Source organism: Xiphophorus maculatus, chromosome 3, assembly GCF_002775205.1.
Source record: "Xiphophorus maculatus strain JP 163 A chromosome 3, X_maculatus-5.0-male, whole genome shotgun sequence".
In the NCBI taxonomy this organism is placed as follows: domain Eukaryota; kingdom Metazoa; phylum Chordata; class Actinopteri; order Cyprinodontiformes; family Poeciliidae; genus Xiphophorus; species Xiphophorus maculatus.
In genome coordinates, this window is record NC_036445.1 from 1,362,110 (window position 1) to 1,387,807 (window position 25,698).

Genomic DNA, 25,698 nt, shown 5'->3' on the forward strand with positions numbered 1-25,698 from the left:
GTAATCATGAGGGTGCAGTAAATCCCATATGCAGCTGACAGTCAGAGGAACAATTATGAACCACTGAGTTAAAACTAACGGTAAGAAAAAAATGGCAATCATTGTTAAGAAGAATGCAATATAATTCAGATGGTTAAGTATCTGGTAGTTGTGTCTAAAAATTAAAACATATTCATGTGCTTTGATGTAAACTGTACCCCAGTCTGAAGTATTTCACAATCTCTCAAAAGGCAGAGTCATATTCCCATTCGCAAAGTTTTGCATGTAGGCCAAAAGGTTAATTTTTAGTCTAATATGGCCAGAGTACCTCCCCATGTTTGTTCTCTCCTTATAGTGTGTGGCAAACTCTAATTGCCTCAAGGCTTTCATCAAGCCACGCTTCAATGGTTTGTGAAGTCCGCAGTAATACGTATCATGTCAGATACCATGAACCTCTTGGCTGCATGTCGGATTCATGGTCCACTAACATAGCCTGTCAATTTAGTTGGACAACCAAGACTTGGAAAGTTTTCAGCTCTTCTATGCTCTTTCCAGGTTTTGGTAAGTTTTGTTACCACAGTTTTGTTCTTTTTGTTCTTTGGTCTTCATGATGCTGTTTGTCCACTATGACGTCCTCTGAGGCTTTCATGGAACAGCTGCACTTATAGTAATGTTAAGTCACCTGTACCTGGTACAAACCATATAACTATCCACTTTAGCTTATACAGGTAAAAAAAAAAAAAGCTAGATTTACCAGAGAGCATCACAGAGTGTGCAGTAATTATAAGAAACTGACTTAGTGAACTAGGTTTGACATTGTTTATATATATATATAAGATATTTCAATCAACATATGCAGTTTAAAACAATTGTTTTGCATTAAATTCTCAGTTTTCTTGTTTTTCTTGGACAAGACAACAAATGTGTCTTTTGAAAGGCAAACATAGCAAGATCTAGACTATGTGTCTGGACTGAATGGAAATAATTTGCTTGTTCATAATAAGGGCTGAGGTTTTGTGAAAAGGCAAAAATGTATGCCAAGGAGCTGGAAATAATAGCACAGTCTGGAACACAAACTCGGAAACCAAGGAGAGAAACTGTGAAAAGAAATGCTGCGATTTTAGAGGGAAGGAGACAAAAATTTGGCACATTAGTGAGGGAGGGGTGAGGGAACTGTTCATTCCAAGGCCTGGCTGCATTCCAGCCTGTCTGGCTCTGAATCAGATGGCCTCCTGCTTTTTCTTTACCTTTACAGAGCCTAAGAGGTGCTTTCTCACTGCATGGTCCGAACTTCAATCACAGCGCACCACACAGAGCTTCAAGCTGGAAACCCAAGGAGCAGAATGCTTACTTCCCTCACCTGTGAATCAGAAAACAATCTTGTAAAGTAAGGAGAAAAATCCAGAACAACAAACAGAGACCTGTTCTTCTATATCACTGGTTGGAGAAACCGCAGACAAGATAAGACCAGTCACTCTTGACTGTAAGCTCACTACGTTTTCCTTGGAAAGCACGGACTGGAAATGGAAACGGCAAGAAACTGGAAACATTCCTGTCGTGGCACAATAGGCTGTCAAAGACCCCCGGTGACCACTCCCTGCAGCTCGCAGACATGACCCCACGCAGCAGCAGGTTACACAACAGAGGCTTGCCGGAGCTCAGCCCAGAGTTTACACACACTTTCACAACATGAGTGGAGCGCGGCTCTGCTGTGTCTCAACATGAATCTCAAGTGATGATGTGGGCTTAGATTGTAGATTTATTTCCTCATTCGCAGTCCTTTATTCCCACAGTTGTATTTTATTCAGATTTCATGTTGAACACAAAACGGAACGAGACTGTGACGTGGGAGAAAAAGGAAGGCGTGGTCTTCTCTGTATTTTTATAATTATTAAAAATCTGAAAAGTGTGGCATGTGTCTGTAGTTGGTCACTTTACTCTGATACCCCTAAATGAGCACTCTTCAGGCCATCATCTGAGAATGGAGAGAGCATGGTACCACAGCAAACCTAACAACACATGGAAATTAATCAACAAAAACAGCCAAGATCCACAGCTCAGGTCAGAGAATCTGTTGCCAGGACAAATATTAGTCTTGCATTCAACAAATCTGGACTTTATTGAAGAAGACTAAGAAGAATTAATTATAAAAAGTCCAATATCTTGTTTAGCTGTTTAAAGTGCAAAAAAACTTGAGGCGTTAGTGGGGGTTTACTGTTCAGCATATCAATGACTCTAAATATGCAGCTAAAGCTACAGTGGAAGGATTAAAATAAGAATATTCTAAGTTAGAATGACCCAGTCAATGCCTTGATTTAATTCCAATTGGTAAGATAGGTAAGATTGGTAGGATTCAGGGGCTGCACAAACCACAGGAGACTTAACAGCAATCTGTGGTTTTGCAAACAATTGATTCAACAAAGTTTAAACAAAGGCATTTTTCAGGGTTTTTTTTGTTTGCAGATTTTGAAAACTATGACTCATTTTAAACCGATTTAAACAATGTACACTATTTTGAGTTGCTCTGTTGCATAAAGTGCTCCAAGCAACTTCGTTTTTGTTTTTTATTACCTGTAAGCTGTAATGATCAAACTTACAAGATAAAAAGCTTGTAATATTTCAATTGGGGTAATTAATCTACTTAACATATGGGTTACACCTTTATATAAACTTTATTTTTTACAATATTGAACTTTTCCATGATATTATAACTTTAGGAGCTAGGAGCCTCTAACACTAAAAAGTGTTATAGTATTATAACACTAAAAAGTGTTAGTTTTTTTTTAATGTATGGTGGTTCTTAAGCAATCTTCTTCTTCTAGCTTATCCAAAACCCTAAAATGCAGAACAAAGTACAGATTTTAAGAAGTGGTTCTATTTCAACTCAAAACATGTGCAAGTTGGCTAAAAAAATGGTTTCATGAAGAGCTCAGTCATCACCATGTTGATACTCAGTTCCCACAATGAACCAGCAATAACTGCACCTCTAACAGGCGATACCAGTCAAAGGTAGTGGCCAGATAAGTGAAAAGGATGTGAAGTGTGTGTATGTGTGTGTGTGGGGGGGCGTGCGTGTGTGTGTGTGTGTGTGTGAGTAGGACATATAGTCAGACATAGGGCTGGTTTACAGGATGGGCGGTGTCTCACATTAACACCAGGCTAAAGGTGACAGCATCCTTGTTATGAGGAGGAGCCTACAAACAGTTTTATATAATTAATTTGTCATTATTTATCACATGAAGGAGTGGTTTGGAGTAAAATGCAAAAAATGCTGAGGAACTTTTTGAGAGTATATAAAAGCAAAAATAGTTTCCACAGTCCATGCTGAGTGGAACATACTTTCTTCAGCCACTGTACCTCCTTTTGTTTAAAGCCCTGACCGCTTTCTGAGTCTGTATCTAATCAAGTCCCCATTATCTCCCCCTCTCCGGGCTCCCTCATTCCCCCAGCCTGACCTTACATGGAGAGGTAAGGGGGTTGATGTCATTCAATGAAGAATGCTGTAAGAATCCAGAGAGAAAGGAGAGGGCTGGAGGAGAAGAACAAGGAAGGGGAGGAGGAGGAGGAGGAACAGGAGAAGGAAGGGGTCCTGACTGGACCGTTTATGAGCAGATATACAGAACAGGGAAAGACGGAGAGATAGAGGGGTGCTGTTTACACAGAAATACACAAGTCCTGAGCCAAAGTCAGACGAGAAAGAACTTGTTTGGGAGGATGGTGTCATTCCTTTTCCAGGCTGAAAAACTCAGGGGGAGGGTCTAGTAGCCAGAGAGAGGAAGAGAGAAAGAGAAGTTGGTGTTACAGATACAAGTTCCAACCTCTTACTCATTCTGGACCGAGAAGAGGAAAAAGAACAAAAGGAAGAGAGAGGGGAAGTTAAAGTGAGATCCATACTGCAGCTGTAATAACAGGGTAAGCTTTTTTCTAGTGAATCATTCAGTAACATAGGAACTGTTGTCTTATGGATCAGATTGCAACAGGTTACCTAATAAGGTAAAGTCTTTTGACTGCATAGAGATGGCGCAGATTTTCAGGTTCTGATACGTCAATGAAATGTCATCTTTGTGGAAATAGGCGCTTTGGATCTACCTCCAAGCAGCGTTTTCTAATAGAGCGTACAGTAAGCTCATAGTGCTGGGTGGTGTTCCTGGAACTATCTGTCTTTTCAGTGGATAAAAACAAATCTTCCTGAATACGCTGTGTAGTCTCATGGCTACGGTAAGCCATATGTGTAAATATTCAAGAATTGGTTTGTGACTACTAGTTATACATTTGCTTACACAAGTTAAAAAAAACATTGTCTTTTTTACTTTTTACTGTTTGCAGCTTGATCATCTAGTGATAGCACATGTCTTGGGACAGTAAAGTCCCAACTAGTAGGCTTTTTTTGTGCAATAGTTGACCATTAGACCAATCTAGTCACTGACTGCCATAGAAGTTGACGACATGTTCAAAATCCTAATGTGACCTTTTCAACACCATCTCCTCCTACTCATTTACATATGATCCTTAAATGTGCAAGAGTTAACTAATACAATCTAAATAGCCAATTAGTATAGCTTAAAATGCACTTACTGACAGAAGCTTTTAGTCATGCTACACAAATGTCAACTAATTAACCAGTGCATATTTCAGATGTACTCTCTGTAATGAACTTGTAAGCTACACTTAGTTGATTTGTGTGATTTCTAGGCTCTACAAATCAGTTTTCTGCATTTCTAGATTGTGCTAGTTGACTGTGTACACATATGAGGACATTTAGTAAAATGTCCTTATATAAAGCAGGCTATTTGTTCACTATTTGATGGTCAACTGGCACATCAGAAAGCAAAAAATTTGCATTTTTTAAATACTAGAGTGGTCTACCTTTTGGTGCATAAATGGTACCTTGAGCGACAATCTTCCTCTCTGCCTGATATATTTTGTTTTTTACAGTCAAAGTTATTTCACAAGTCAAAACTGTGTTTTAAAGAAACTGTAATTGTTGATTACAGTTTGATTTCACGTCCTGATTTCACTTGTCTGTATTTTGTGGATTTCATGCTTAGCACAGTTTCATGTACACTTTAAACTAGTGCAGCATGCGACCAACCAGTCATTAGCATGAGCAAATTACTGTTTGTAGAACCAGAGCCATGTAGTAAAACTAGCAGGCGACCGCTATCAAGAGTATCAGAGTATATACACGAACAGCCTGCCATACAACACGGTGCTGGACACCGACGATAAAGGCATGGCTATGCGGAAGCTCCGACAGGAAGGCCAGCTTAAAAGATTTTTAAAAAAGTTGTAGATGGCAGGCAGGTAGTCATGCTGCTGGATTTAATAACTGAGAGCTTACATCACTAAATCAGATGACAGCGCAGTTAAGAGAACCCAGTGACTTTTCCATATGAGGTAAAGGGGGGAGAATGGGGCGGCGTTAACCACCGAACAGCGTGAAACGAGTGGAAACGTGGTGGGGTGTGTGCAGACTCGGTGGTGCTCCGACCTGCTAACGTTACTGTAGGTGGAAATCGGCGGTTTCATTGATCGGTCCGAGCCCGAAGGTAGAGGTGAGTGAGTGTTATTCTTCAGACCTCGGTAAAAATGTAGCTTTGTGAAAGCACGCAGATGCCGTTGTCACGGTAACGCTTTTCAAAGGTAGACTTGACACTTAACGATTAATTTTAGTCATTAAAAACATAGAACGCGGCGTTAGCTTTGCTAGCCTGTCTGCTAGCTAATATACTAACACACGTTTGCTTTGAATCACCTCTGCGTTTAATGATCTGCTCCTTTTTATCTGCAGTGTTTTCCTCCGCGCTGACAGGCTTTGGTTACTGTCGGATTAATCCAGGGGTTGTCGGACTGCTACGTTCATAATCTATGGAGACGTTTTAAAATGCTAAAAAAGCTTTAGCTTTGTCCATTGGCTGTTCTAGACTATCGCAAATAACCAAATAGTATTAAATACAAGCTCATTTACGATGTATGTTCATTTTCTGCCAGTGTTTGTAAAGGTTTGTATAATATCAGTAAATTCATTTCCTGTCTAACTTCCTGTCATTGCGCCATACTCTTTTTAAAGGGAGGTTTGGTTGTCAGCCAATGAAGACCAGGTATATGTAGATAATTTTTCTTTTGCCTCCTCCTTTGGAGGGTTTGATAGCAGAAACTCTGTATCCCATCTCAATCTATCTCTGGCATCTTCCTCTGTCGCAGTACTACATCCACAAACCTTCTCTGTGGTTTTCTCATTCTCCTCCCTCCCTGGCAACTTCGCATTCAAAATCTCTTGCCCAATATATCCTCCATCACTCCTCTGGACATGCTCAAACATTGGTTCCCTGAATTTGTCTCCAAATTAATGATAAACTAATTTCTAATCTTTTCTATTGTCTGTCACTTCTAATAAAAAAAACCGGTATATGCAGTGTAAATATTGTACTTGCAGCAGATAACTCTCATTCCTAGAGGCTTATCCTGACAGAAGGACCAAAGTCCAAAGCAGACTATTGTCTTAAAACAACTCTAACCTCAAAAACATCACAGTATTTCATGTAAATACTATTTTATTAACTTTGTTTATGTTTCCATTAGGTGATTACAAACACAGAAGGCAGTGATTATTTATGCAAGACAGATAGACAAGACTTGGTGCACCACCAGTGATCTTTCTGTGTGAAATATGTTAAAACATGTCAAAACATTTTGTATTATCTGATTTAAATCTAAAGTAGCTAAAAAGCATAAATTATTTGCTTAATGCAATTTATTTTTTTAAGTCTTCATCTCCTCTAACCTCCATCTAACTTGTTTACATAATGATCCCTTGTTTACATAATACTCAGGTAAATGTTTAAAGGTTTATAAAGTAGCATTTCATTAAACCACTATGGTTTTCCTTCTCTTTTTTTATGATTGGGGTTCTAAGAATGTTGAAGTCTAGTTTGCTCCTCTTTGCTATGAGGCTAGACATTAGCTTCAGTCTCAAAGACCAAACCATTTTTATTTATAGTAAATTAATATGCAAGTAGTTAAAGATATCTCAACCTATTTCTGAAGGTTGAAACTCCAGTTTCAGTTCATTTTTTGTGTCGACATCTTGTAAGTATTCCCGTTTCACCCTCACAGAGACGTTTATTGTCCTTGACGTAACTTGTCTCCACCATAACTCTCCTCTTTTCTTCACCTCCTGTGCACTCCACATTGATTTGGATGATTAACCCCAGGTGCTCAAGTTCAAACACTATCAGTACCGCTACATCTAGCATGTTTGCTCTTCCATCTGTCTCCGTCTCATTCACACACTTGTAATCTGTCTTGTCTCTTGTCTTTCATTCTTATCAACAATGGGTATTGTTGACTGTATGATATTTAACTGGGGCGTGCTGTGGTGGCGCAGGGGGTTAGCATGCCCCACATTTGGAGGCCTTAGACGCGCGGACGTCGCGGGTTCGACTCCCGGTCCCGACGACCTTTGCCGCATGTCCTCCTTCAAAAATGGCGCCGGCTCAGCTGGCTGGCTGCCTGCAGACGCAGCTCCCGTCGTGTGTGTTAATCTGTGTATAAAAAATTCTTGCTGGGATGAATAAAGTAATTCTTCTTCTTCTTCTTCTTCTTCTCCTTCTTCTTCTTCTATGCAGAGTCTGTCTTCAAGTGAACTTGAACATATTTAGTAAATGTCAATTGTGGTGACACGAGTTGGCAAATGGTGCAAACTGAAATTAACTATCTGGAAAATGTAGATAGAGTTCAGGGATACCTCATTAGTTTTAGTAATCTCTCCATTAACTGGCTGATTGCTATGTTGAGATTATCAATAATTAAAATATTTCAGGAAAAACCAACTGGCCTGTCCCTCAACTGCAGACTAGGCAATTGTATTGGAGTAATTATTGTGTTGTTGTTCATTAAACTCAGATATTTATTTGGCTTTTTTACTTAGCTAGTTCATATAATGGGTATAGTATATCTGCTTTTTCTTATCTGCTGAATATGGAGTGTTTGTTACGAATGTTTAATATCAAGAAATATTGCCGTTTCTGTGCTTTTTAGATTTCTGTCCATATTGGTGTTGTAAATGGATGCTTTAACCTCTGTGGTTAAAAATGACCGTTGTAGAAGGGCTAGAGGTTTGTCTTTTGTTTTATCAACTATCAAAGGTGACTCCTAGTTGTAAATACAGGTAAAGTTTCTTAGACCCACAGATTACTTTTCACTCTTACCCTGACCCTAGTAAACAGATGCCTATGTAGGGTTATGGTTTCATGTCTTTGTAAATACTACTCAGTTTTTGTATATTTCCATCTAAACCAAAATGGATAAAGCACTGGATGTTGTGTATTCTGATTGGCTAATCACTTCATCATAGTTGCAGACAGTCATTTTTGGTCTGATTCACTAGCTTCCCACATTTTTCTCACATTTTATTAAATAATTTATCTATTCTAATGTTGGGGGAACGTAAAGCTTTTGCAGGATTTTGCAGTAAGAACCAGAAGATTAGAAGGAATTTAAGCTTTCAGAGATGCAGTATTTTAGGAAAGGATTTCTCCAGCTTTGGCATTGTCAAATTCTTTTGAGACTCAATCCAGGGCTGTCGTAAACAAACTGTGTTCAAGAACACCCTACTTTGAGAAGCTTCTGATAAGAGGTACTGGATCTGTTGTTGCACATCCGTTATCCCAGTACTCAGGGTACCTCAGTACTGTCCTGTTTTATTTGGTTGGGGAGTCACATAAAACATGTTGACACAAACGGCGAGTAGCTCTGCTCATGGCTAGTGTAATGAGGAATTCTCCTTAATTGTAGCTTTCATGAGTCAAAACACACAAGTTATTTCAGAGCATCTCCCTGGTCTGCTGCTTGGATTTAGTCTGAAGGAATCTTGTGACTCTGCGTTGGCCTTCATTACACTTTGTGTTGGTGTAAGCAGACAGAGGGGAGGAGCAGTGTGATACAGGATCCAGTAGCTGACGTTACAAGGTTTGAGATGTCTGCTTTAATGAATGTGAATAGAAATACCGCGTAGGCACACAATACATACCCAGTGACCTGTAAGACTGGGCTCAAAAGGGCTGTTTGTCCGGGCAGTAGTGACCCCCGGCCTAGACAGGCTTTCCCAGAAACCGTGTGTTATTAACATTAGAACAATGGGGGGTTTCAGCAGCTGGACACTAGCCACTGATACTGGAAGAAATAACTGAAAATACTGTCATAAATTCAAATTTGATATAACTAAATATTTATGAAGTTATTTTCTGATATTGTTTTTTTCCCATGTATAAATAATTGGAAACATTATAACTTCAAGATAACCTCAGTGTTAAACCTGTTTTTGTTTTGTTCTCTTATATTTCATAATTTATTTGCAGTATTTAGCTATTTTTATGACTCATGTAGTCACCAGATTCTTTCTGTCAATCAGTTTTATTGTAAGAACAGCTTTTGCAAGCATCCTAAAGACTGCTGTGATGCTGTTTAGTCATCCTCAGTCACACAGCTGAAACCAGATCTTTACACTAAATGTCTCCGGTTTTAGGACACTTGAGTTTACCGAAATGATTTCTACTTGCTTGATATATTTTTATAACATTCTTGAAATACAATTCCTTGTTTAGTAGATTTAGTTTTTTAATGGAGTTAAACATTTCAGGTATACTTCCAAAAGATTCTTATAAATATTTACTGGATATTTACTTACATAGTTAGATTTCCTAAAATTTGGGGTCATTGTCCCTGAATACTTACTTTAATCATACATTTTGTGTGATTACATACTTTAATCTGGAGTACTGACTTCTTCCTATCGAAGTGGCCTTTTAGGCTGTAATGGTGTCACTGTGGATAATAACACTGTCTTTCAGGGACAGCCAGCATTATCACAAGGATTTTTGCTTTTATTCTGGAGCTAGAATACACATATCATACCAGGACGCGTTCATCTCTGTGTTATAAAACATACGCCACTGACAAAGCCATCCTGGTTTTCTTGAAAGCATAGTGATCTCATATAAATTTGTGAATTTAAACTTAAGTCCTAAAAAAAATTCTTACCCTGTAATTATTCTGGAATTTAGCAAATGGAAATAATTTTGATAATCCTAAATGACCTGAAACAGAAAGGTTTTGTCTGATTTATTGTCAGACATTGACAGAGGAAAAGGATGTACAATTTATATAATTTATGAAAGAGAAAAAAAAAGGTGTTAGTATTCAAACCCTGTTGAAGTACAGTTTTCTAGTTTGTGAAAACTGACTGTTCTGGCTCTGTGGTTTCTGAAGGGCCCCTTCAGGAACCTCTTGAGTCCATCCCCCATTACAGCTGTAGGGTAGCTATGATTGAATGCAGTCTCGAGTGATGTCATTCAGTTCAAGTAGTGGGTGAGACTTGAATTAGAGGCTGAGGAAGGAGATTAGAAAAAAAACCCAAGAGTTATGCTCTGCCACAGAACGTTAATCTGCATCTCCAGTTGTAAAAGGAACCACAATGTCAGACATTTTCTTTTCATTATGGGAATAAAAATAACAGAGTAGAGCTGCAAAGATTCTGGGAGAGTCGATTACATGGCAGCGGAAAAGACAAAAACGGTGATGTCATTGAGTTTTTGTGCCAGAAATGTTCTTCAGCAGCGGGTCTCCTCTGAGGCATCAGGTTTCATGATACATTTGTAAGACCGTCTGAGGTTGAGAGTGTAGCTGATCTCACCAGACTGAATCCCTTTGGACTGCATTCAAGCATTGTGGGGGAAGATGAAACCTTGCCACAAGTTATCGTTCTTGTTGAATAATTAAGAGGACTTTTGTCTCTTGGAGACAAAGAGGCTTCAGTACTCCAATTACAGGACCAAATCACAGTCGGCACTATCCCTGTTAAGCACTCGCCTATAATAGATTTAAGTGTTCTGGCTGGAGTACTCTGTTGATAGACGTCCTCTTCATTTTAAATCAAGTAGGTCTTGATACAGAACACATTGACAACAGCTTTACAAGTTGGTGCTCAGCACCCGTCCTCTATTGCTTTTTGCTAATTTCACCTTTTTGCATTTATTTTCCAGCAATTCTACAGATGCATATTTAATTAAAACATCAGGGAAAACTTAATTTATTGCATTCATCTTCATTTTTGATGATTGTGGCTTACAGCTTATGAAACCCCAAAATTCCTTGTGATCACAATTACCCAACATTTTCATCAGTTTCTTATTTTCAAATGCCACAGTGAACTTTACAATCTTGATAGCTAAAATCTTACAAATTAGTTGTGGTTAGATGCTGAAAGTCTATCCAGGTGACCAAATATATTACTGGAAAGAAAAACCTCTTAATGCCCATCCATTGAAATATAACTTGCCACGTATTGCATTCAATCAGTTCTTTCAATTGTGATTTTACAGATATGGATATTGTTAGAATTCTGTTTAGTTATGAAGCTATAATTTTTGGTATACATATACATAGTTGAGCCACTAGAAAGTATGTCCATTTTCCAAAGTTTCTGTTCCGTAGGTTATTGCGTTGATGCAGTGTGGCATGTAGGTGATCAGCTTGTGGTTCTGCTGAGGTTTTAAGAAAACTGGGTTGCTTTAGTAGTGATCTTCAGGTCATCCACATTGTTGAGTTTGGTGTCTCTCAACATCTTCTTGACAATACCCCATAGACTCTTTATAGGGTTCAGGTAAGGCAAGTTTGCTGTCCACCCAACTATAGAGATACCACGCCAAATCCTGCTAGAAATGAAATCAGCTGTTCCATAAAGCTCGTCAGCAGAAGAAGACATTAGTTTGTTGAAGGAAATTTCAGAGACTGGTGATTCAGCAGACTCTGACAAATTTCTCAAAGGTTACAGCAATTACAACAAAATGATTGAATGTTCTCTTAAACTTTCAGATAAGCACACATGTAGAAATGGTTAAAAGGTGGCATTTTAAAAAAGGATTTCAAATTCAAGAATTATAGAAAAGGCCTGCTTCGTATAAAGGTGCACAAAAACAGGTGAAAGTTATAAATGCCTTAGTATTTGAGGAAGTATGGAGCATATTTGCGCACGTTATCACCTTGGAAGTTCCTCATTATCAGTTATGATGACATAAGGTTTGTTGTTCATTCCAGTGTTTAGACTGGAGCAGAAGGAATGATTAAAACGAGTCTCTTCCCCCAAAGTTGATTTCAACTGCCCCGTTCACAGATGTTTAACCTAAAACATGTTTCCAGATGTTAAACTCACGAGTTAAAGTACTGCAATTAATTCCTTGTATAATTGTAGTTATAGCAAGTTGCCAAGTGGTGGACATTTGAGGAGCCAATGTTTCTAAAATTCCATGATTCATTGTAGGAACTCTTACCCAATGTTCTGACACTATGCATCAGCTGACATGCCTGTGATACAACTTGGCTTTAGTTTGGACATATATGGTTAAAACTGTTTTTTGATGAATGCTGACATAGAGAACAAACTCTCCTCTGAACTGTACGGTTTTATTTTGCTCTGAGAACTTTGAAGAGTTGAGTGTGTCCCATAAAAAAAGCAACAAGGATAGAAAACACTTTTAACATATTGCCTTTTGCTTCCTTGAGAAAGAATGCTTCCAAGGTCCATACTCTGTTTACCGACATTAAGAAAACCCTAATGAGTAATTTATTTTCTTTTGCCACCCACTAAGGCCCTGTGTTGAAACTCCTCACTTGTAAAGCGTCTTGGGATGACTTTTGTTGTGTGCTGGTGCAACATGAATAAACCTAATTGGCCACACCTGAAGAGGACAGTTTTCTTTCTTTCTGTAAGGCAACAAAAATATGTTGTCTTACAGTTATTGAAGTTTTCAGAGTTTTTTTTTATATACTTTTATTTTTGTTACATTTGCTATACCTCCAATATTCACACATTAATGGTACCGCTTCTAACATTCCTGGACATTAATATTTAGTTGGCTAAACAATTTACTCCAACCCCCATGAAGCACAATAACGGGCCTTTTTGCGTATAAGAGGAATAGTATTTCAAATGGATTTTATCTGGGACTTGGACCACAAAGGCAAACTTCATGCACTAAATATGAAAATAACTATGTGATGTCTCTTATCTAATAGACATTCTGTAGTGACTCTCTGAACCCCTGTGTCTGGTTACCAAGCTCTGGTACTCTGGTCACACTCATATAAAATGCTTTGTGCTGTTTGCCATTATGAATGACTGGAAATGGCCCCTTTCTTTAGTGACTCTCATTTAAGGGAACATTAGTGTTGATTTGCTTGAGCTAAGATAGAAAATAAATATGATGATTATGTTGAATAATTGTTTCCATCTGTTCACTCATTCTTTCTCTGGTAGTGACCGTGGCGTTCATCAGATATTATTTGTCAAAGGCTTCATTGAAACTCAAGATCCTGTTTCTTGAACTGTTGACTGTTCTAGTTTACCTCCTCTGTGATGTTGTGTTGCAATCTGTTGCTATGTGGAAGTGCAGGCAGTTTCCTGAGCGGATGTCAGTGTCCACATGTGGGTTTTGGTGGTACTGAAGGGTTAGATGGGGTAACCATACAAACAACCTCGCTTCTGGGAAAAGTTCATGCAAATGTTCTTCACAGCGGTGTATTCAAGTCCCCAGGAACTCTTGAAGGTCTCATCAAAATGATAACTTGTTTAACCACCAGCATGTTTGCTTCAACTTTTTTTCCTGTCTCTCTCTGTATGATGTGACTCGCATGAAAATGTCTTGATGAGTTGGTTATGATCATTACTTATGGAAAGTGGCTGTTCTCAGAAACGTTACTATTGCTGAGCTTTATTACTCTGTAAATGGCCAGGTGCTACATATTGTAAATTATCTCCAGCATCTGGGAGTTTATAAGCTAATTAAAGACCATTTCACACACTTTTTTCTCTCACTTCATTGGAAACTGTCTGCACAGTCCTTATATTTAGGTAACTCTAACCTGAGAGATGATTCATATTTCCTTTTTATTATGCTCTTTTAATTAAGGTAGAAAATTTTATGACATGGGAAGGCTTATTACTTTTATGTTAGGTGTCAAGACACTTTTAACCAAGATAATAAATTAAAATCTGGAACAAACTTTATAGGTCTGATGATATGAGTAACTTTTTTTTTTTCATTTCAAAATGCAACAAATAGAAAAACCTTGTAATTTTTAATGCACTCCCGACATCTTTTCTTAACGTTTGAGTTGTGCTGGTGATGCAGCCTCTAAAGCTGGTATGCATTAGTGTGCAGTTTGCATGCCAAATGTTTCACTGATGCGTCATCCCCACAGCTCTATGCCTGACGTGTATATTCTCCAGAGGAATGCAAACCCTATGACATTTGTCAGCTGATAAATGTTGGTTTACCCTTCGGGTGTGGGAATGGTGAAGCAGTCTGAGCTCACCTCCAGTCTGCCACTGTGAGATGAATTAAATAATCCTGTGTGTTTATTGGTTGCTTATTTTGTTTCTCGCCGTTGGTCCTCAGATAAATCCACAAAATGGACGACTCCAACAGCAGCAAGCCGTTTGTGGTGACATCGTCTCTGAACGTCAAAGTCACCACTCCGTCTTTCTACAACCAGCCCAAGAAGTTTGCTTCTGTGGCTCCGCCGAGGCCCAAAAGTCAGACCCCTCCCTCAGCCCCATCACCGACACCAGTAGGGACAGCTGTGATTGGTCGAGTTGGAGACATGCCTCCACCGCCCTCGTCGCTCTCTGATGGTATTTGCATTATTTAATCTCTCTTTTCCCCATTGCAGCTTCTTTTTTCAGTACTTCTTGTGTGTGGTTGGGTAATTGACACAGCATGTAAACATAACTTTTGTAAATATACAAGAAAATTACACAGGCTTGAGATTGGGATAAATGCAAGTAAGATGTTTCCATTCTGTAAATGTTGGGCATTGCTTTAGTTTTCTTTTGTTATGTTTGTTTGTTTTCCTGTGTTTTGCTAGCAACGGTTATTTTTATGGAGAATTTTACAAATGCATGAGGTTTGTGGTGGAAACTTTGGGCTCCTGTACACTGGTAATGTCATCAACCAATCGGCATACGCAATGTCCCCCAGTCTTTCATTGTACACTTATATTGTCTGGCCCAACCCTGCTGCAGAGAACATACTCATACAGTAACTTGAGTTCCCTACGAACGTGTGAGGCACAGGTTCAACACTGAGACCGGAAAGAGGAAGAAACTCTTCTCGCCTTTACACTTCTAGTTGTCTAGACTATAAAAAGCATCTTCTGTTTTTAAAGTATTTGTATAAATCAGATTTTTGAGATCAATATATTTTGATTTTATTGTTTTTGTGTTAAAATATGTCAATCACTCTGATATAGAACTAAATGACCATGCAATGAAAAAATACTTTGTGGTATGGCCCCTGATGCCTTGTTTTAATCAACCCCTTCTCATTTTTATCAGACTTCCCACCCCCTCCTCCTCCATTGGATGATGATCTGCCAGCCCCTCCCCCTGAATGCAACATCCCACCTCCTGCCTCTGATGCCCCCGCTTTTCCTGCTCCGCCTCCAGTGGCCGATGACCTCCCCCTCCCAGTTCCCCCTGAGGAGGCGGCCTGTCCACCCAGCTGTCTCGCTCCCCCTCCTCCCCCACCACCTCCACCTCTTCCTGCTTCCAGTTCAAGTTTTCCAAATGCTGCTGGGAACTCACAGGTGAGTCGCATTGCTTCAGTCACTGGAGCCTGAACTGGTGCTTTATCAGTCTGTAGACTGGAAAGCATTGGTTTATGTTATTCAGTCTGTAGATGACCTGGAGATTTTCTGTCTTGATTTTTTTTTTTTTTTTACCCCACAACTTATGTTAGGTCATGGATGGATTATTGTATGGAAATACATTTTAAATGCATATATACCCTTTTTAAATAAACAGGTTTTGTTAAACACTTGAATAAAATACAACCTAAGTTGTACCAGTTTTAAGGTTCCTACACTGGCTCCCTGTAGCTCAAAGAATAGACTTTAAAATACTGTTGTAAGTTTACAAATCACTGAATTTCTCAGCACCACAATACATTAAAGATCTGCTGTTGTTGTGTCAACCTTCCAGACCTCTCAGGTCTTCCGGTTCTGGTCTGCTATGCATCCCCAGAACCAGAACCACCTGCATTGATCTAACCCAGTGATGTCAAGCTACATTCCTCAAAGGTGGATGTCATGCAGATTTTAGTTGAGTCTCTGCTCTGATTAAATGTTTGAATTGCTTACTCAGTATTCCATTAAATTCTGCAGAGGCCTGGTAATTAAACATTGCTTTATTAAAATTGTTTAACCAGGAAAATATCTTAAACATGTAACATATTCCACCTTTGAGGGCTAATGTTTAGGAACCACTATGTTTACTAAAATCCTAATTTTGTGTGTAAATTAGAATTATTATCATTCATAAATGACTATTCTGGAGTCAATAAATGTACTTTTTGTCATTTTTCACCTTTTTCATTCCTTCATCAGAGACAAATGGAGAAACAGACGAGCTTTGACAATAAACTTGGTTCTCTGACTGAGATGTTGTCTGATATGGAAACTAGAGGATCTTTCAGTCCCAAGGTACATTGCACAGACAATGGTGTTCTCTAAAACGCTTAAGAAACAGCAGGAATTGATGTTTAAGCTCCAGCAAAATAAAGAGAAACAGAGAAGTAAAAGGGCAGCAGGCTCAGTGGCAATTGTTTGGAGATTTTCAAAAATCAGTCATCTGCTCAGCTTGAAAGCTCATGAAGGGAAATGCACACATGACTCACAAGTAGGCCTGTCACGATAACAAATTTTGTTTTTTTTGCCCCTATTTTTCCCTTACGATTTCGTAACCGATCCTCCTGTAGTGTTTGTGTGTTACGGAAGATCAGGATGCTCAATACGTCGATCGCGGGAAGGTTTTGAGTTGATCTCGGCAGTAGGTGACAAACTGAAAGCCGCCAGGACCATGAGACCAGCACTTCCTCTACTGACGCGCTTCTCAAAATATTTACTAAGATCCTAAACGTTTGTAGCTTCATTAAAGAATAATATATATTTTTTTTTAAATCAACAAAACCTGTTAAAATTTATATTCTCAGTAATTATTGTTTCAACAAGGTGTTGCGCAATTCAGTGCGTTTCAGTTCCATTAACAAAAAAAAGGCGACTCAAAGACCGACTGACTAGCAGAGCAGGAGTTTACATTAGCTAATCAACCAATAATCGAGAAATAAATATCAAGCCTGGAAACTTGACATCGTGACGGACTGAATGTTACGTTTTTAACGTCGCTGCTCCGTTGCGGGGCGCAGGCGGTTGCCACGGCAACGGGCGTGCTTAACGACAAAGAGAGAGAGAATAAAACGGTAGGAGAATCTCACTGAGGAATAAATATACAGCACTAGGTTTTCTATCACGTTATTATTTCTGCTATAACTGATGTATATTCGCATATAAAATAAGTCAATAGAGTTTAATTTACAATTTTTATGTCTTAGTGTCATTAGGTAGATCTCAGCCGGCTGGTGAGAGAAGATCATCGTTGCCGCTCCGATCTAAATCAGGGGTTTTCCCCAACTGGGAGCTTTAACGCAGCCTGTTGAATGTGACAGGTAGCCAATCAGAAAGCTCGGATTCTCCTCCGCGTTTCCTGAGGGGATATTACAGAGGGGAATCCCAAACAGCTGACACCACGCAACCCGAAGTGCAGCGACGTGGAAACAACATTAATGTTTATTCAACATTTTGTGCAAAGAATATAGAAATGACAAGGAGAGCAGTTGGAGCGGAATTGCTACCGCAGTTTATAAACCCCGTAACTTTTCAGCTGTTCTTCGTTAACGTGACGTAAATATGTTCTAATGATTTTCATTCAATCAGGACTTTACGCTGAGACTAGCTACATGCAAAACAGGTAGATTGTAGTAAAGCATTGATTAATGCCTGGTTTTAAAATTAGTTCACTGGACTTGTAGCCATTATTTTGTTCCCATTGTTGGACACCACACGGCAGGACCGAACCCGATCGAACCGTTATACCTAGGATTTCTGTCGGCTAATGTGTGATCTGTCAGGTTTTGAAAATGGGCCGACAATCGGCCGACAGCTCGTGTGGTGTGCGCTGGGCATTTAACTAAGGAAACGAAGAAGGGAGGGTCAGTAGAGAGCACCGGAGTTGAGCCTTTTTTCATTCAGTGTCATTAACAGAAAGAGAAAAAGACCGGAAGAGACGATAATGCCAAATGACGTCGATAGCTTTAATTTATCGTACGATTAATTGATTTATCGTTTATCGTGATAGGCCTACTCACAAGATTGAAAGAGGAAAACCAAAAAAAAAGTAAAGTTACTGGTGATTCATACTGAGAGAGGAGCTTCATGCGGAAAGGAAGAGCAATGCACAGTGAGGTGAACTGAGAGCGTTAGGGTGTGATTGAGCCAGAGTGTGCTGCCAGAGTCTCGGTAAGAGGGCCATAAATGGAGTGTTTTATCTGACTGGGAGGTACTGAATCACAGTAGGATAACATTGGCCCCAAACCACAAAATAAATGTCAGAAAGATAAAGTACTTCTGATAAGCTCAAACTGTGAGGCTCTTTTAGGTTTTTAGTTTAATCAGTGAATCAGATTTAGTATAATAAAGGTGTCTGCTTGAAGTGTGTTAGTAAGGGGGGTTTATACAGCAGATATTAACTTCCCTGTGCTGAATTTTAAATATGGTAAATAGAAATTTAACTCCGATAGCTTTAATATGAAAGAAGACCTATTATGCAAACTTTACATTTTGTGTATTTTTGTGCTCCCATTTGAGTTTCTACACCTTCTAAAAACAACCCAAATGCTTAAAAACACTCAGCCACTAATAAGTTGAATAAGTTAAAGGTTTTTGGTTTCTGTAAAATGAGCTGTTTCAAAAAACTGCAGACTTAATGTCACAAATCAGCAGGCACTTCCCACTACCTAGCAGCTCCAGCACATTTGGTCAGCTGGTTTTACAGCTGTATAAGCTGTACAATGTTTACTAGAAAAGACACGTGTTTCGTTGTTGACTTACCATCCAGAAACCACCTGCTGCATTCTTGTTGGTTGTGCAGGAGTCTCCAGTTCTGCTTTTCAAAGATTTACTGTTGTATTACTGCGCATCTGTTTGCAGCCATTTTCACATGCAAGTGTAAATGTTGAGTTTGGGGGAGGGGTGGGCAGCAGCAGATTATTTGGATTTAAAGTGACAAGACGCCATAAAACAGCTCATTCTGGAAATGGACTCAAAATAAGCATAACTGACAAGACTGAAATCTTATTATCTAAAAATTATTTGTGTAGCCCATAGACGTATCCTAACCTGTTCAAGGAAGCATAATTGGTCACCTTTAAAAACATAATTTTTTTTGTGTGTGTGGCTGCATCAGAGTCTATAAATTCAGGGTTTTGTTGTTGATGATCATCCACAGGTACCAAGTCAGTATTCGTCTGCACCAGCACCCAAGCCTCCAGCGGCTCCTCCAACTGCTCCCAAACCAGCCCTCTCTTTCCTTCCACCTCCTGAGATGGGAGACCGGCCCCCTCCTGCTCCCTGGGCAGAGGAACTCAAGGCCAGAACGAGCCCCAGCGCCCAGCCTTTCACTAAGCCGCCCGCCGTGGCTCCAAAGTTTGGAGGGAGGATGACGACGTCATCCTCTTCACTGGCGCAAAAGATCAACCAGAACCTGAACCAAACAGGCACTCCAGTAAATAGCGCACCAAAACCTTCTCCTCCCACAGCCACCATCTCCTTCCCGCCACCACCAGCAGCTCCACCACGACCTCCTGCTCCACCAAATAACGCTACTGCTCCTGTAGCACCTAATCACATAAAGACTTCTCCTTTTGGGAGTCAGAGGAATGCAAACCAAAACCTTCCTGCTGCTGTGCCTCCTCCTCAACCCAAGGCTATGACGTTTCCATCATCCTCCTTCAGCCAGCCAATGAAAACAAGCCCTTCATCAACGGTAGGTTCCTGCTTTTTGCTTTGGATGTACTGTTCAACAAACCGCAGCCGGTTTAGGTACTGGACCCCTGGTAGAAACCCGTCTTTTTATTTCAGTGAAATAATCTCTCACTGAATAATGCCGTTTTTCTAACGGTAAAATTTGCAGAGAGGTTGTGTGTGATGGCAAGGTAATTTGAGGTCCTCATCTAGCATTGCTAATCACAATTTCAGTTTTAAATTATGTCTTACTAAGATTGTGCCACCCTAAGGAGTAGCAACCACCGCATTCGTTGTCACTCCAGCACTTTTTATGACATCCAATTAAACAGAAGAGTATGATTGGAAAATGTAGCAGCTTTGGATATGTAACTGTTTGGAACCATGCATCATACATACATCGACAACTATCATGAATGTGCTCGGATTAAAAGTTGAACTTTACCATATATTTTACTGCAATTTAAAGATTGATTTTTAAAGCTTTTCACACAGCTTTACTAGGGTGGACAATAATTGTTGAGCATGCTGTGCTTTAGTCTTAGTAGCTATAAGGTGGGAGTGTAGTGATGCCTAAAACTCACAAGACGAGTTGAAATTTTAATAACACGTGAGAAAACTTCATAGCATCAAAGTTATCCTGTAAAAAGCCTTTTTTCTGCCACAAAAATCAACAAACTGTTTATCTTTTTCTGATTTCTTTTTGTCTCTTGAGACCTTTGGTCAGTGTTTCAACTGTGCATGGTCTGCAGTAAAACCCATTTCCCAGCTGATATTAATAGGATGTTCTGTGATTATCATGTTGCTCAATGTACTTCTAGACGTCCAGCCATTGGTTGTTAAAGAGACGCTGTCTGCCTCCTGCGGAGTCTGAACAACTTGCAGTGCTTAAATGTTGTTCATGTTTCCTCTGTTATGCTTTTGCAATTTATTATTTCTGCCAAAAATACAAATAGCTGCCAAAAAATGATTTAAGGATAGTTGGGACTTCTTCTCTTACAAGTTCATCAGGAGAAGCCATGTACACTGCAGCTGGCTAGTTCTCATAAGACAGTTGTCGCCTCCACCAGAAACAATATCACAAGATCTTGTATGACGAGATCTGGTTGCCCCACTACTATTACGTATTTTTTGCCAGTGACCGTATTTAAATGTTTGAGCAGAAATTAAGTTGTGTTTTAGTCATAATCTATAAAACTACCAAAGTGCCATTTGTACTTCATGCGTTTTTCTGTTTTGGTGTGGACAGCCGTCACCTCCTGGCCCAGTTTCCGTTCCTGGCGGTGGCGTCCCACTAAACATGAAGGAAGTGGAGGAGCTGGAGAGAATGACCCAGGACTTCATAAAAAACATGGACAAACAAGCCCCCATCATCACCTCCCCTCCAACAGGTACAACTGTGTTTCACAAACAGAGACATTAATCACTCCTCTCTTCTCATGCAGCTATTTTCCACGCTGATTAGAAAATCATTAAACCTTATGTCTGCTTCACACCGTGATTATCAGTACTAATGTAGATGAATGGCAGATGTCGTTCTTATTCATTGCAGTCATTAAGCAGCTTTTGATTAAATGTTTTGGAACACCATCAAGCAGGAGGTTTATCAATATTTTCTATAAACTGTTTTGAATAATTTCAAATTTTTTGTAGTGTTTAAAAGCAGCAGATGTGTATCTTCTGAAGACTTTAAATGAGCCTACTGCATCTGCGCCCAACAGTATATGACACTAAAAACAACCAGTAGTGATTAGAAGCTCATCTGTCAATGAAGAATGCTTTTATTCTACTTGTTTGAACATCTTCTGGTTTTTCTTCAGAGGTTTGTGGGAAGTGTGGCGAGGCTCTTTCCCGTACGCAGCCAGCGGTGAGGGCCATGGACAAACTCTTCCACTCCAACTGCTTCTGTTGCATGAGCTGCCATCGCCCCCTGCAGGGCATGCAGTTCTATGACAGGGACGGCGCACCACAATGTGAAGACTGTTACGTGGTGAGGAAGCACAGTTCATATGCAGCATAAACGGATGAGTTGATGTATCAACTCCTCTGTAAAAAGTCAAAAGGTTAATGTAATCGTTTTTGGTTTTGCAACATAATAGGTCCCACTTTATGAAGCTCATCAAGGTTTTAGTATTTTATCTTTGTAAAAATGGCTAAATGCTCAGCACATTTAGTATCATTCTTGAGTTTCCTTGTTTAATTTTATTTTTGCTTGTTAGAATTCCCTGGCCGTCTGCTCTCGGTGTGGGGAGAGAATCACTGACCGTGTGCTGAAGGCTGTGGGACAGTGCTTCCATGCCCACTGTTTCCGCTGCAGCACCTGCTCCTGCGTACTGGAGGGTGCACCATTTATCACTGACGACAACAACAATCCCTACTGTGTGCAGGATTACCACAGGTGCCTGAAAACTCTTACACCAGTAATACATTGTTATGTGCTTTTGGTGGGCGTGGGGAGATTCTTATGAAAAAGAGGTGTGTGGTTAGTCGAATCTGGCATAGATATTGTGGAAAGCAGCTGAAACATGAAGACATAGGATTCAAATTTGAGATGTTACAATTAGGATTTTTTTTTGTCTCTGACACAAATGTTATTTAAATCAGTTATTGGCTATCTTTGTGTTTTATATTGTTTTACTGTGTATTCATGAGAAATAACCAACACCCTGTGCGTCGGTTCCTGGCAGACGTTTCTCTCCTCTGTGTGTGAGCTGTAACGAACCCATCATTCCTGACGCCGGCAGTGAGGAAACGGTCAGAGTGGTGGCCCTCGATAAAAACTTCCACCTCAAGTGTTACCGCTGTGAGGTAAGGCGTTTAATAATCAGCATTAATAATTAATAAAATTAATAAAATTAATAATCAGTTTAATAATCATATTCTGGAGGAAGTTAAAACACATTATTTGCTCCACAGGACTGCACTCGCCCTCTCTCCATTGAGGCAGATGAAAACGGCTGTTACCCGCTGGACGGCAAGATCCTGTGCATGAAGTGCCACACCAAGCGAGCCAAGCAGGCCGCGCAGTGATTGGCTGCTGTCGCCTCTCTCAGTTAAACTATGAACCAAATCCAAAAGCACAGGATTAATTCAGCTGCCGATTTGCCTTTGCAACAGGGCTTTGTTTAGTTTATTGTGCGGGGGTGTGTTTGTCTGTGTGAGAATGTATTGCATCATTTCCAAAAAAAAAAGTGTTTGCATGCAGATTCAGTGTAGTATTCCTCTCGTCTTTGACCACTTTATCCAGTGCAGAGGTAATGTTCTGCACTGAATTAAAGCCCCTGTGTATTATTGCAAATCTGCAAAGCTCCAGTCATCCATCTAGCTTTTTATTATGTGTATACTACAGCAGAGTTTAATGTGCCAAATCAATGTTTACGCTAAAAATTACAGCAGAACTTGCACAAGAGCCATCTGATAAATCTAAAGTTGCCTTTCTCTGTCTCTTTCCTAAAAATTGTAAATAAGACCAAGAACTGAAATATTTCCATTTTAAGACCTTCGTCTGGTTTCTTTTCCCCGACGCTTTCTAACTTTATTGGATCCACAACTGATTTGTTAGAGATGCGTCAATCTGAAATATGTGGCTGACTTCCAAGCACTGATTTTTGTAAACCATTGCTCATCTCAGTTTTATCAAATTCTGAGGTTTTTTTGTTGTTGTTGTTGTTTTTTTAAGAACCATAAATAACAGCATTCAATATATTTTTTTCAAGCCTTCTCACTGCTATTAGCCGTAACTGGTTTATATTGGGAGCAGAGGCAGTGTCACCATTTGTGGGAGGGCAGTTGCTGTTCAACAGGATGATGCCAATTTAAAATAGGATAAGAGTTCACTGTTTAAATTACCTTTTCTGTGTGGCATCAGGTATTGGCACCTGTACCAGGGATACCTTGACTCTTTGGACATTCCCTAGAAAATCTAGATTTTCTAGAAACTTCTATCTGGCATTTTCTAACAGCATGTCAGAGGCTCAGAAGTATAAACATCACTCAGCATTCCTCTTATCATATAACATTGGTTCTGTGTCTGTTCCTCTTTGCCAACTTTACAAAATATTCCCCAGGTTGGAACAAATAGACATCCACCAAATAGACAAATAGGGTTTGTCGTTGTACTTGAAAGTCGGGTACAGAATGATCAAAACAGCAGTAATATGAAATGACCAGCATCTAGCCCAAGTGTAGCTTTCTGTTGTGGCTACCTCTATGGACAGTCGACAAATCTGTGGAAAATGGTTTCCTTTTATAAAATAGCTTCTTTCCTTCATGTTTTGTGCTTTTTCTCTGATTTTACCTCAGTGGATGTAATTTCTCAGCAACTCACACTGAAGATTTTTGTTGCTGCTACAACCTGGTAGCGCTTGGGTGTGGTGCATTCACTGATCAAAAAAACATCCGATTTTTCTGTCTCCATGCTGAAAAAACAGCAGATTTCTCAGTGCGCCTCTTAAGATTTGTACAATAGAGCAAGAAGCATCAGCAACCTGATCATTAAGACTTTGTCCTTGCAAAATAGGTTAATGGTGCTTGTATCAACTAATTTACTCTGCTAGAGACACTTAAAATCAGTGAATGTTGCTATGAGCTTTCGCTGTGAATTTCTCGATTTTGAGGCATGCGTTTGACTTGCGCCTTTGCATTCTCTTTAGTTAATGTGTGTAAGGGTAGATTTGCAACAAAATTAACTTACTCTAAAATAGATGAGAGCTGAATAAAGTATTTTTAGATGCATGTTTTCTTCTGATGAACAAATGGGCGAACACAGGTTTGCCAAGCACAGACAGAAATGTGTAATAGCAGACCGGCTATGTCAGCAGCATGACTGAAATAGGACCTATAATGTATTCTTGCACAGTGCCATAGTGAACTTTAAATAGTGTTCTATCTTCACTTTGACGCAGAACTATCCCTGCACATAATCATTTTTAAATAAAAACAAGTACTACAGTAGCTTTAACAGCGAGCATTTCTTAAGGTCTTCAATGTAATTTATGGATCTAATATTAAAAAGTGTTAATATCTGTGTGAGCATAATAAAAGAACTGTAAAAGCAGTTAGATTTTACAAAGGTGTCTAATCAGATGGCAAAATTAAACTGATCAGATTTCATGTTTGGCATTTGTATTGCTCAGTTTCGTTCTATGATTGTTGTGAATACCACTATTTTTGTTTTTCAGCCTTTTACTCTTGAGTTTGTTTCTGTCGGTTACATAAATACTATTCCTACTCTACTGCAATGTGTTGCAATGATAAAATTCAACACTTTCATTTTGGCAACACTCCTATTCCAGTTTTCCACTGTATTCCATTGATTTTTTTGTTGTTGTTTTGTTTGTTTTTTCTTTCCAGTAAACCTTGTGTGCTGTTGTGGAAAATAATTTCTGAGTAAGAAAATAGTTTGTTGCGCTTGAATTGAGCCTGGTGCAGCGAAATACCAGAATGAACTCAAGATGATAGTGATGCATGCTTTACTCCTAGTATTATGTCTTCTGTATTATGCGGCAATGTTTTTTTTTTAACTTTGTTCCCGTGTCTTTGCCATCACTGTGTCTTTTAGGTATGACCTTTCAGTGACTTGGCACTACATTGTGCATCATTGTATTACCTGTGAATGCCTTGTCTTTACATATAGCTTTTTTTTATACATTTGATACATAAGAATGTGTTAAAATATCATTTAGCCTTGGCCCCTTCTTATTTTCTGGCTGTATCAAAAGATCAAATTAAAAACAAATACTTATTGCCAAATGTTTGTGCATATTTTCTGCTTTTTTGAATGTATATTTTTGACAAGTGTCCAGT

The 25,698-nt window shown here is 39.3% G+C and overlaps 1 protein-coding gene across 2 annotated transcripts; it reads left to right on the forward strand.

Moving 5' to 3' along the window:
- The first annotated feature begins 3,595 nt into the window (after positions 1-3,595).
- zyx (zyxin) lies at positions 3,596-25,644 on the forward strand. Of its 2 annotated transcripts, none has more exons than XM_023330332.1 (10): positions 3,596-3,891; positions 14,436-14,671; positions 15,374-15,624; positions 16,423-16,518; positions 19,379-19,915; positions 21,143-21,284; positions 21,714-21,883; positions 22,113-22,291; positions 22,581-22,701; positions 22,810-25,644. In XM_023330332.1, the coding sequence occupies exons 2-10, from the start codon at positions 14,449-14,451 to the stop codon at positions 22,921-22,923; spliced, it is 1,833 nt and encodes a 610-aa protein (XP_023186100.1). In that variant the 5' UTR covers positions 3,596-3,891; positions 14,436-14,448; the 3' UTR covers positions 22,924-25,644. The 2 variants fall into 2 exon arrangements, with proteins under 2 accessions (XP_023186100.1, XP_005798910.2); XM_005798853.3 differs by lacking the exon at positions 3,596-3,891 and adding an exon at positions 5,215-5,534.
- The last annotated feature ends 54 nt before the right edge of the window (positions 25,645-25,698 follow it).